This window comes from Mytilus californianus, unplaced genomic scaffold (genome assembly GCF_021869535.1).
Source record: "Mytilus californianus isolate M0D057914Y unplaced genomic scaffold, xbMytCali1.0.p SCAF_7, whole genome shotgun sequence".
NCBI lineage: Eukaryota > Metazoa > Mollusca > Bivalvia > Mytilida > Mytilidae > Mytilus > Mytilus californianus.
Window position 1 is genome coordinate 14,897,909 of NW_026262723.1, and position 13,420 is coordinate 14,911,328.

A 13,420-nucleotide genomic window follows, 5' to 3' on the forward strand; every position below is an offset into this window, starting at 1 on the left:
TCCATTTTGTCATCAGTAACAACATATTATAATTTGAAAAGCTTTGGTTAAACTGTTCATGAGTAAATGCACGGAAACTATTTGGCAGCAGCAACCACCCGCCCACCAACTGTACATCCCCAAATCAATAACCGATTTTTACTTCCTCAATCCGGTCAAAAATAGATTAAGATTGATTTTTATATATAAGTATCAGCCATTTTCAGACATTTGGAATAATTCAGGGGGAAAAATCAACCATACAAAACCAGAAAGTCTTTTGTTTTTCTTAAAACATTTCTTTAAACATGTTATAAAACATAAAAATAGACGTTATTTCAATAATGTCTAAATATGTATCGATACACTTTACAGAAGAACAAATCATTATTTGTTTACCTATGTGTTTCTATCGTTAGCATATACATTTTTCACAAATCTTTGATCACATGTATTAATCTTCTAATATTGCTAGCAAATATAACCAAATTCCACAAGTTATGGTTGAACAGATCTTATATCTGTTCAGAATTCAAAAACAAATTCTCAATCTTTTCTTTATTATCATAAAATTTCAAAATAAGATTGAATAATTCTTGGTGTTTAGCGCCACTTTCAGCACACTTGTATTTTAAACCTTAAAATTGAGAATTGTATATTTTACAAATTAAGCCTTGTTGTACTACTTCAGGACCATACATAGTTCGACTGCATCCTCTTCCATAACAAATTTAAATCAATGTTTATTCAAAGTTTTGCCCAAAAAATATTATTTTCCAAGGAGAAGTAGTACATGTACTAGACATGCTTTGAAATGTATCACAAAAGGGTCCACGTTATCCCTATTATCTAGTTAAATATTAAATAAACAACTAATTTTCATCATAACAATGAAGTAGCATTAAGGATGATTGCTCCTCTAGTTTTTGAATTTTTGTCAGATATCGAGATCCACTGGTTTTATGCATTAAGTGCTAATAAATATATTGCCCACTAACCCCTTCTTTTCTTTCCATAATTTTATTATATTTACTTTAAAAAGCCATATATGAAAATCTTATAAAATACTTGTTACTTATTCATAGTTTTTGAAAGAAAAAAGGTGCCAATGTTAAATGTATGAAAAATCTAGAGAGAACCATTTCCCGTCAATTTTTCAATGGCTTATATCTCAAAAACAAAGTCACGGACCCTTCATTTTTTTCTGCTTTTTTATTTCCTTTGTTTATATACTTTCCATTTATAACAGTCTTTTAAAAAGCTTGTTATTTTGAAACAGAGTAGCAAGCATCCTTAATTAAGATCTGTTTCTAATTCCACAAAAAATGTTCAGCCTTCATTTTGTAATGAAATGACAATATCAGGCATTTTAAAATACCCTGCAATTATTATAAAAATAAATATTTTAAACAATCTATATTAATGCCTTTATGCACCAATGAATAAAAACAGTATCATGAGCATTAATTAGCAGTCAAGGTCAATCTAATTGATTTAAATCTAATGGTTAACTTCCACAACATCCTCCCGATTTTCTCTCTTGTAAAACATATTCAGCAACATTAAATTTTGGGTCGGCAGGTTTTCTTGTCTTTTTCATTTTCAGATCTCTGAAAGAAAGCAACAACAAAACTTAAATAGCTAATATCACCTGAAAATAAAAGGAATTATGGAGTATACATTACGAAGTAGCAGCTTAGGCCATAAAAAAAAGGTATGAGTTAAGGGTTTCCCCGATTGACTAAAATTTTATGTGTTGACCCTGAAAATTTTTATAATGATTTCTTCAAAAACTTTTCATCCACATACCAGTTATTGTAACTGCTAACTTATTCCATCAAAATACATGACAGAATCAATCAAATTCATAAATGATTGATTGATTTCTTTTTTGGTTGCTTAACATCCAGTGGCAAATATATTATGCATGTTCATGACAAGAAGAACAATTTAACAGTAAACACAATAGGTAGGTCCTGCAATTGGGGGTCACTGGGATGATGGGTATGAACATTGGAATGATACTGTAGAAGTGTATCAAATTTAACATTAAAAATGTTATTTCCTGAACTGAAAACCATTGATGCATGATTGTATAACATTTCATTTACATTTTCCCTTGCATGTCTTTTCCGTATCAATTTGAGGTGGCTTTTCATACAAATTATGAAAACATTGCAGCATAATATTTTGTTATTGATGTGTAAACTGGATCGATGCACTCACACACTTATATGGAAAAACAATTTGTTTAATCCATAATATTCTCAACATTCAACCTTACATGGAACCACAAAAATAATAATAAATACCATTTATTCAGCTATTTAACTTACTTGGCAACAGCCATAAAAGCCAGATCTACATTCATTCCAGTCTTAGCACTAGTTTCCATAAATGCTACATTATATTCCTGAAAGATAAAAACAGATTGAGTTATTTCCCTTTAACCATATGTCAAAAACTACACAACAAAATGAATAACAAATGAATTCAACTTGAAGGTATGTTTGAAAATAAATGTCCACATATGTGGCTCAACCATGGTCGAATCAGACCTACAACCTTGGGTGATTAAGTTGGCAACCTTTCAAGCTAAAGTCTAATTTAAAAGTCACCTTAAAAACTGTTCAAAATCAAGAATCAGATCAGTTTAAAACAATCTAGTTTGCTTAAAAGTGACCTAGTGACCCAAAACAATTTTTAAAAGCGACCTTGTGACTTAAAGGGGTACACAAGTGATGATTGTATAACATTTCATTTGAGTTGCCTTTTCATACATTTTAAGCAAATTTGCTGCTATTCAAATACAGCCTGTTGGGCAATGTATTGATCCTGTATGTATGTGTAATATCTATAATTAAATATTTGTAATAGCATTTGTAAATTACTGTGGTGATTTTAAGCCAAGTAGACATAATTGGTTGGTATTTGATATTTTATGATATTTGTAGGCATTTAGAACTTGTTTAATGCAGCATCTGGATATTAAATATGTGATATGTTGCATTTATACTTCTAGAGATACAATAAATACAAAAATTGCCAAATATATATATATAAACACAATTTATGCACAAAAAGAGGTAAATTGCAAACCTCTTTTGTCAAACATCTGCCAATATGTTCAAACTATTTCATGCAGTGTGTTTATTATAAATATTGATGTAATTACTGCTGAAAACATCTTGTACCATGTGAATACTTAGAAAATATAATGCAATCTTAGAGATCTTTTTCAACAAATACTACCTTCGCTAATTTTTCTCCATCTTCAGTTCTAATCATTCGTTCTCCGGCCATATCAGCTTTATTCCCTAGTAACATTATAACTACATCTTCCTGAGCATATTCATTTATTTCTCCAAGCCATGCCTGAAACAAAAGGGTATCATAATGAGCCAATGTACAAAAATTTTTTTATGTTCATTTATTTTCTTTCATTCAAATTACAATAAAGTAGTTTATGGAATCCTCTGTTTTGTTTATGATTGTTTCTCACTGAAACTGCCATTTGATTTCTTTGTAGTATATTGAGTAATTTTACATAATTTTATTTAAAGTTATCTAAAAAACAAAATTACAATCTAACTTGAGATAAATATATCTAGGTCATACTCTTAGGTAATCGCTATATCATCAAGATAAGATTCAAGTTTATTTTGTTCTTATTGCAAAGGAAATTAAAACTTTCCCAAATGAAAGATCGGTTTTTCAACTCCACAGAACACAATAGCTATTGTACTTATCCAAAGGGATAGTTCACTTTGCAAATGTTAAATACAGCATAAAGGTACATTTGGCCTTCTATTAAAATGTTCAAGTTGTTTTTATACAATATACACAGCATATAGAGAATATTTCATTTAGAATTTCATTTGGTTCATGCTTCTCATTCTAATACAGAAATCAAAACCACAACAATTCTTTTTCCAACTTATTGAATTTACAATTTTTGTTGTTGTAAAAAGCATTTATTCTGATTATTTTAAACAACTAATAATTATATTAGTCTGTTTGAGTAGCAATAGAAATCAGTTAATCTTATTTGCAAATATGCAATGAAACTTTAATGAGATGTAAACATGCTTTAAAGCCGTTGTGGGTTGTTTTTATCAATCTAAAACCTGTATAGAAATTTCATCTTCTCTAGGATGAGAGATGTCTAAATAATATTTAATTCCTAATCTCATTAGAAATCTCTCAATAAAACATATTTAATTTTGAATGAAACAATATGCAGCATAAACATTCTTAAGACAGAAACAAACAACATGAGCCTACACAACTTAAATCTTATTTACAACTTTGCCCGACTTTGGCAGATTAAGAACTTAACAATTTGCACAGATACAATATATGCTGAATTAAAACTGTATGTTGACCTTTAGATGTCTTTTTTTTCTGTTGTTTGATTACTATTATACTGAATCAAACCCAGCATCTCCTTTTAATCATAGACATTTTCAAGTTACATAATGCAACCTTTAACAATGTACAATTATTAATGACAAGTTGTTCCATACTGAGACAATTCATCTACGGAATTCAACATTGAAGTGAACAGCCAAATATACACTTTTTCCCTAAAAGAACAAAACCTGAAGTAATGAGGAAACAGCTAACAAGATGTTTGATTTAAGACAGACACATTTAAGCATCAAAGTTAAATAGTTCATGCCATGCAGTTTTATTTGTTAGTAGGTTTTAAAGTATGGTAACTGTCAAAAAATTGACAAAATAGCATATCTTTTTAATGGATGGTAGTTTAACTTGTAGGCAAACTAGTCTTTAGTTTTGAACAAGATACATCAATAAAAATGGTAATTCCCTTGTTCTATATTTAATAAAGCCAATAAAAGAAGTTATTCCAGACAATAACAGGAGACACTGCATAGTTTATTCTACTTCGGAGTCTTCCCACAATGTACGTATATCAGGCCTGGAAACTAACAACAGTGCACTAGCTATGATATATATCACAGTAACATTAAAACTGTATTGCCATAAAATCAAACAAACCCATAAATGTCATTACCCACAGATTCATGCACCGACCTTCCGATGTCACAGAGTGGAAACAATGTGATCATGTCCCTTGAACATTTTAATCTTAACCACTTAATTCAAGCTACTTGAAAAGTATGACAGTTTTCAATTAACTGAAACGACTTTTATAACAATTAGATAAATTAAGCAGGGAGTGATAATTGTAATTCTTCATGCATTCATGAGTTAATGAATTTTTCTGCAATAAATATCGCATACTGCAGTGTTTTAAATGCCATAACAAGTTGTTTACAGACATTTTTACTCTGTCATTTAGAAGACTAATAGAGTTTAAAAACGATAAATAAAATTGAACTGACAAAAATGTGGCCATTGACCTCAAAAGCAATATTTTTTACCAGTGTGAGTGCATCCAGCTGGAATACGGTTATAAGAATATACATTCAAAATGCAAATTAAATTCTAAAAAGACCATAACAACTTTTATCTCCTTTTATAGTACTATTCCACTTTTCTAACCAAGTCAAAATAATTTAAAATACATTTATGTGTTTGATATTCCTAACATAATCAGCTTAATCTCCTTTATGAAGATTTCAAAAATTCAGATTTTGATTGGTAAAGCAACTTGAATCATTTCATGTCTTGATGGTCTTTTTTTTTTTAATATGTGAGGTAATTGTATTAATGTATTGTTTCACACGTAAAACTTGACCACATTCTGTGCTTGTACCAAGTCAAGCTATCCTAGCAGTGTGTTCTACATTACTTGGTTTTTTCAAAAGATAAGGAGTTGGTCAGTTGGTGGTCAATGTGCCTGTCTACAACATAAACAGTGAAGATTTTGTTATAAATTCGGTTGTTAATTTTCTCAATTGAATTGTTTCATAATTTTTCATGTCGGGGTCTTTTATAGCCGACTATAAGGTACGGGTTTTTCTCATTGTTGAAGGCCGTACGGTTGCCTCTAATTGCTTAAATCCACTTCATTTGAACTTTGGTGGATAGTTGTCTCATTGGCAATCATACCTCATCTCCTTTTTTTATTCACCCATAGACAAACATTAGTATTAGTGCAGTCTTATCTTTAGCTTGAGGTCAATCTAAATGTCATTAGTTCTGAGAAGCCAAACAAAATGGGGTTCTAGTAGGGTACCACCCTTAGGTCACAATATCTTGTTTATAAATTGCCTAAGGTCACCAAGTCACTTTTAAGCAAATTAGAAAGCAGTGGAAATCCACAAAACAAATTTTTAAACATTTTTAACTGTCACCTATTGGTCCTTTTAAATAAGAGGTCAAGTTGCAAGGTCGGCCACATTTCTCCCCAAGGTTGCTCGGCAGATTTGACCATGTTGATGTTTTAAAAGAGACAAACAAAAAGATATGTTGAAAAATATCAATGCCCTCAACAAACAATAACTTGAAGATATACAATTTAACAAATAAGTCATTATAAGTGTAGTTTCAAAGACAATATATTTGACATATTTTTTGTTATCTTTTATCTTTTTTCTATTTATTTTTCTTTTCTTTATATTTGCTACAATAATCATTTTTTTATAATACATGTATTGATATTACAAATGTGTAATGTTGCAATCAAATGCAATAATTTGTCCATACAAATATCAATGTTTGTATCGATGCAGCTGGAAAATTTTGTAATCTGTTCTTTTTTTAAATACTCAGACTTTCATAACTGAAAGCTATTTCAATAATCCACTTCATATAATGTTTCAACTAAATTGTTCATTCAATTATTTATAAGACCAGCTTTGTAAATGATTGAAAACGCTGCAGGAATCAGTTTCTTTATTCTCTTTTGAACTGTAATTTCATTTTTACATTTTAAACTTCATGAATATAATATAAGGTATGGATTACAAAAGCATTCTGCCATAGTTTGTTTTCCGCAACTTAATGAAATAATCTGTATTAATTGTGAATATTATCTCTTAGAAGAATCTGCACTGAAAGGGTTCAAATATAGGATAAATGATAAAATTGAATAAAATATGTTATATAACTAAATAATCTGATATCATAAATGCAAATATGAATAAAAAGATGATGACAGATGACTGTTGAACATCCAGGGGCAAACTGAATGCATATTTAAAAAAAGAACATGATAACGTGATATCAATATGAACCCTGTTTTGTACTAGACCAACATCGGGAGCCACATTTTTAACGTTGCATGTTAAATAAAATAAAGAGATGTGGTCTGATTGCAATGAGAAAACTATCCACCAGAGACCAAATGACGTAGATGTTCACTAAGTAACATTAAACTAACAATTTAAACTGAATTGTAAAATTAGCTATTTTTTGTAGTAGCCTGTGACATACCTTACAATAAGTCATTTTATGTCAATTTATTTACTCTTATCATGCTTATAGTACCAGAAATAACCAAAGATAATGATGATAAAAAAACTGTCATGTATGTCAATGGGTTAAGTGACCTTTACCTTTTTTCAATAATTAGAGATTGAACATCAGTAATATAGTCAAACCTGCTCCAAAGGTCAACTTTATTTGGCAAAAACCTGTCTTTTAAGGCCACTGTCTTCTTGTCCAGCACTTGTAATACCTAAGAATTTTAAACCTCAATTCAAAGGTCACCTGTCTTATAAGGTCAATTTTCTTTTGTCCCGACAGTGACCTTTATATACAGATTTGACTGTAATTATAAGAACTGTTGATTTTTGTTGATATCTAATAAGTCTAAACTAGATGATAACAGGATCCTGTGTCCTTCACCTAGCATATACATATATATGTATGATATTACATGCATTTTCTTAATTTTTCTTAATTTGATTACCAATTATATAAAAGTTTGCTTGATACCTGGGTTAAAGGCTGAATCCTTGAACTAAATTTTGTAACAAGATAACTTTAGGACAATACATTTGCCAAGTCTGATGTTAACTGACCATGTTCAGGTTTTCTAAAGATATTTCAAGAATTACAATAATTTGCAGACTTACCCAAAGGTTCAATGCATTAGTTACAAAAAATTCACAATAATCATAGATATACATTTAAATTGTCAGATATTTCAGTCTTGTAAAATCTTGAATATGCATGAGGAAAAAAATGGAGTTTTATCTCTAAAATCTGTTTCTACTAATTAGTCTTAACAGTTTCCAGTTTGAGAAAATTATGCTCTTTAAAGGTTAATTTTTCATTGGGGTTTTAAATTTCCTGGATAATATCTAAATGGAATTACAAACCTAACAAGATGTCTGCTCATCCAGTCACCACTGGCTTCCAAAGTGCAGTGACATCTAAAGAGATTTACTGTCTAGTCAAACTCTCTAATAAATCATTATTAACTGTCTTGGGGAAACATTATTTGATGTACTTTCTTGCAACACCAAATTAGACTGAAACTATGTACTTCAAAAACTAATAAAACAGAAATTTAAATTTGAACACAGTTTAGATATTGCTTTCTAAATCTGCAATTTTTCAAAACAATATAAAATCTAATTGGATTTACTGTTAATTTGTCAAATGAAGTAAAAACAGACCCTTTAATCAGAGGGAAACATGTCTATTTTCTAAACAATCTACTCAGAGTAATTTAACCTATCCTCCACTAAATGCTATTAAATGTACTTTAATTTGCCTATTTTTGATTTCAGTTTCCAATAATTGCTTTTCCAGAAATTTTAGATGAAACAATATCAAGGAATTTTTTTATTATATAAACATGGTAAATAAAAAATGGGGTGTAGATGCACATGAGACAAGGTTTCAAATGTGAAGAATAAAATTAAATAAACAGCTGTGGTAAGAGTGCATAGGAGTGCATGGTATGCATATTTTGTTGCGAGAGTAAAATGGAATATTTGGAAGGCATCTTATTAGAAATTGAATGGCCCTGTAGAAAAACTTGTATCAGGATATCCTTAGGCAGAAAATATTCAAAATCAAAAGGGAGTCTACATTCATTTATCCAAACAAACAGTGGTAGGTTTGTAGTAATTTGATCCAAGCTTACTAGAGCTACTGCATGACATGTAAACGATTGCCTTTTATTAATATGACGATTAAAGTCCCAATTTTTAAAATCAACAGTATCTTCCTTTCATAAATTCCAACAATTATGTAAATCTATCCAGTCATTCTCAAGTTATGGTACAACATGAGTAAAATTTACTTAAATCTGACAGTTTAAGTCCCATAACTCTAAAGTGACAAACAAGAAAATTTTCAATATATGGAAAGGAAGCTTCCTTTTAACAATCCCAAAAATAGTGTTAAGTTTTGAGGAAAACAATCCAAGCAAACGAAACTGGAGTAAGTCCATGATATGTCCTGTTTTTCATGTTGGTGCCTTTTATAGCAAACTATATGGCATAGGTTTTTCTCACTGTTAAAATCCGTACGGTTGTCTATAATTGCTTACATCCACTTCACTTGAATTCTTTTGGTGGATAATTGTCTCACTGGCAATCATATCATATCTCCTTTTTTTTTTATCAGTTTGTGATATGTAAAAAATTGCCTTACATTGGAAAGTTAAAAGTGACATATAACTCTGAAATGACAAAAAACCAAAATTTTCAAACTCAAAAGGGAGCCTTCCTCTGTCAAAATTAAGGTTGTGGTAAAATTTTATCATGAATTGGTAAAAGAAATTTTGAATTTCTGTACAAAGTATTGACAGACAGACAGATGGATTGACAGAAGGATGGACTGATAGACGGATGGACTGATAGACAGACGGATGGACTGATAGACAGACGGATGGATTGACAGACTATGGTATACCAGAATGTGTCCAAAGGCAAGACATACAAAAACAACTGAATTTCACTTGGACAGTGAGCATAATCCCACATCAATCTGGGTTCTTAAGAAGGCTCAAAGGAGCTCGAGTCAATTGTAAAAGATCATATCAAACGATGACAGAAATCATTCTTAGCGCAGAAAGCCAAAAAATAACAATGAAGGTACAAAACATTCAAGTAGAAAGTTGACACAGACAAGCTGCTCCCTGATTGGCAAATTGATTAATGGTCCCAGTCATACCCAATACTGTTGAAACAGTCTAAGTTTCTAGAAACCAAAATTGTTATGAAAAATAATTTCTACAGAGCCCTAATATATCTGATAACTTTCACCTGGTATAAAAAGCATGAATAATAAAATAAGGTCAACAAAACTAAGAGGATAAAGATAAAAAGATAACCAAATCTGCATATACTCCTTTGTTAACATATGTTAACATGGCAAACATGGCAATAGAGCAGATAATCACCAAACAGGCATATTCGCTCGTAAATGCCACCTGTCATGGCTTTGCCAGAAAAGTAAGACATGTGTTTTACATCATTTGACTCTCATTTCAGGAAGGATAATAAAGATGCCAACAAGGGAAGAATGTGTTTACTCCCTTCCTTGATCTACCCCTGATTGAAGGTTAAAAACTACAATGTATACTCACTCTTATATTGTCAAAGCTGGCTTTATTTGTAACATCATATAACAGCAGTAATGCTGAAAAATACAAAACCAAAAACTGTTAATTCAGTAAACTGTGCATGCATTTATTGTTTTGATTATTGAACAATGAACAATAAAGATCTGATTATTACAATTTCAGGAAATGCTAATTCAAATAATGCTATCAAAATTTAAAATGCAAGTCTTTATTTCTGGAATACCTAGCGCTATCCTATTCCAATTTTCACAAAAACATTTCAAAAATTCATGATCATTTACAGGTACTATCATCATAACTTTTCATTGCAGGCCTTAATGTATTCATCACAGTGACCATGTCACATTTTACAACATTAAAAATTGGAAAAACATGAACAGAATGCAGAAGATGAATTTTGTGTTTTTTTTAATTTGTTTGTCTTGTTGGTGTACTGTCTCAATGATTTATAGCCAACATCTCCTTTTCATGCTTTTATTTTACACAGAAAATTCTGCAAATAAAATTCAAATTAGTCTATTTCTATAACTATAGTATCTATGTTTCCTCTATATATCCCCCTTCTATATATAGAAGCTGCTATAATAACTACATTTTATCACTGAAATTATCAATTGTAAATTAAAGGTTAAAACTAAAACAAATCATAATACTAAACATTTATCAATACATTTCAATCTATTTGTCATATAATCACAATAATGATGCATGACTTTTGTCATATGTAGGCAGCATGTATCTTTCCTCAGGGTTGCAACTGAACTCCCTTAGGCAAATTGGCCTTGAACTTGTCTGTCTGGTTAGTGAAGGATTTGATTTAACCGTAAATGCTTCAATTTAATACAGTAATTTTAGATATGTTATTGATTATTTTATTAAATACCAGGAAAATTAAAGGAAATCACTATCTAGAATGTTTTTCCAAATTTAGATTGGGTGTCTCACTTTCAAGTGAACTGCAAACATGGCTAATATAATATGCCAATTTTTTTAACTGATTTTCAGTTCTTTAAGAAAGCTTCCCCTAAAGTTAAAACAAGTATTAGTAAAAAATTGTGGAGCATATAAAATTCTTTGGAAGTCTTTGAAGAGATATGATTCTTTGAGTATACATGGCATACAATGTATATCACCTTCAAATATTGTCAAATGGGAGTAAAAATGGTGATTTTTTTCCACCTTATATCTGTTCATTGCTTTAAACAGTTATGATATCTCTTATCTGTTTTATTTGTTGTAATTATAGCTTAAATATTTTGTTATTGCAAATTTTATAAATAAAATAAATTAAAAGATCAAAATTGAAAATATTTCACTAAGTTTTTTTCAAAACTCTAGTACTTAAATAATAATGAATAGGTTGAAACTTTCAAATTGCTAATAAATATTTAAACATATTTTTCAAGCAGACAATTTATTCTTTTTGAAGGCCTAAATTCTTCAAAGGCAAATAGGTAATACATTATTATTACAACTAAATCACAATTTATAAAAGTTACAAAAGGCAAAACAAATTAACCACACAAAAGTATAAAAAGATTAATCTTAATCCATTTAAAGGTATGCATGAATAAGCTTATAACATGTTTTTGATGTTATATACATGTTATCTAGAATATAGAATACTTATACTTGAAATTATCTTCAATTCATAATAATTTCACAAGTTTAAAATCCATCATTTACTCTATAAGCCTCAAGTAAATGAAATAATAAGCTTAAATATTCATATAAAAATTTATTTGATAAAAACAATATGATAAAATTCATAACTATGTTCAATTGGTGAAAAAAATTAAAAGAATTGCATATCTCCATGATTCACTGCTGACTGTCATATATCATTGTTGAAGAATATTACTCTTCAGGGTAAATGGTAATTGTGCCTTTTATTATCTCTTAATGATTTTTGTACTTTAGAGAATTTGGCTAATCTTTGAAAGTTTCTGTTAAATATATGACTACCTTTCTGTACTCAGGTGATTTACACATTGACAAATTGAACAGACACTTTTTTATAGTTCCAAACGATATCGTTAATCTCTAAATGTCTTTCAGGTTATTTTGTCATTAGGTCGCTGACTCATTGAAATATACTCCATATTTTTTTATTAGTATCGTATTAAAAACCAACAAATATCAGTTTTTCTAGAGGCCAATCTTAATTTTTTCTTATGTGCAGCAGTTCTACCAGGAAGTTTTTAAAGCATTGTTTTTTTAGAGAAAAAAAAATTGAGTGTTTTTAGAAGGAAGATTACAAATGTAAATCAATTGGAAAGACGTCAAACAGACAGGACACAACATTCACCGCAAGTCTTTTAAATGATCGAAGTTCTATGGAAAGATCCAAATGACCCTATGTAAGACATCCTCGGAAGTAAAAGAGAGGATTATTTGGTTCTCCAACTCAGAGCTCTCAAACCCTTCGGAATCAGGATTTTTTCAGTATACCACTCCCTCTATTTTTTTGAAGATTACAAATGTATTCGGGGTTTATGGAGAGAGTAAACTGTATCGTATTCCAGGAAAGAAGATAACAAATAAAAAAAAATATCTTACATAAAAATCATGCAGCTACATAATCAGTAAATAATACACACACATATAATTCATGCAAAGTTTGTGTTCTTAATATTTTGGTTGTCTCCCTTGTAACCAAAGTAAATAAGCTACCCATGATGCCATGGATCTGTCAACAGAAGACTTTTTTTATGAAGAAATTCAAACATAAACATTTATGGATATATTTTGCTTAAGGATTCTTTAAAATTCTATTTGGGGATAGCTTCATGGAATTTTCTTTCAATATCAAATCAAATCACATTCAAAATTTTTAAGAATTTTTTCTTTAATTAAGGTTCATGAATATAATATTTCATGACATTAACAATATGCTATGTGATTAGAAACTGGAAAATAAAACTAAATTTCAATATGTCATTTTGAAATACTAACAAATTTGGCATC

The 13,420-nt window shown here is 29.7% G+C and overlaps 1 protein-coding gene across 4 annotated transcripts in view; it reads right to left on the minus strand.

Annotated features, from left to right (window-relative positions):
- Positions 1 to 636: 636 nt before the first annotated feature.
- LOC127709894 (ras-related protein Rab-26-like) overlaps positions 637 to 13,420 on the minus strand; it is a 121,436-nt gene continuing 108,652 nt past the window's right edge. For all 4 annotated transcript variants that reach the window (XM_052215575.1, XM_052215574.1, XM_052215572.1 and 1 more), the window contains exons 5-8: positions 10,457 to 10,509; positions 3,232 to 3,354; positions 2,316 to 2,392; positions 637 to 1,589 (exon numbers count right to left, since the gene is read on the minus strand). In XM_052215575.1, coding sequence (XP_052071535.1) covers positions 1,487 to 1,589; positions 2,316 to 2,392; positions 3,232 to 3,354; positions 10,457 to 10,509 — 356 coding nt within the window. In that variant the 3' untranslated portion in view covers positions 637 to 1,486. The remainder of the gene's footprint in view (positions 1,590 to 2,315; positions 2,393 to 3,231; positions 3,355 to 10,456; positions 10,510 to 13,420) is intronic.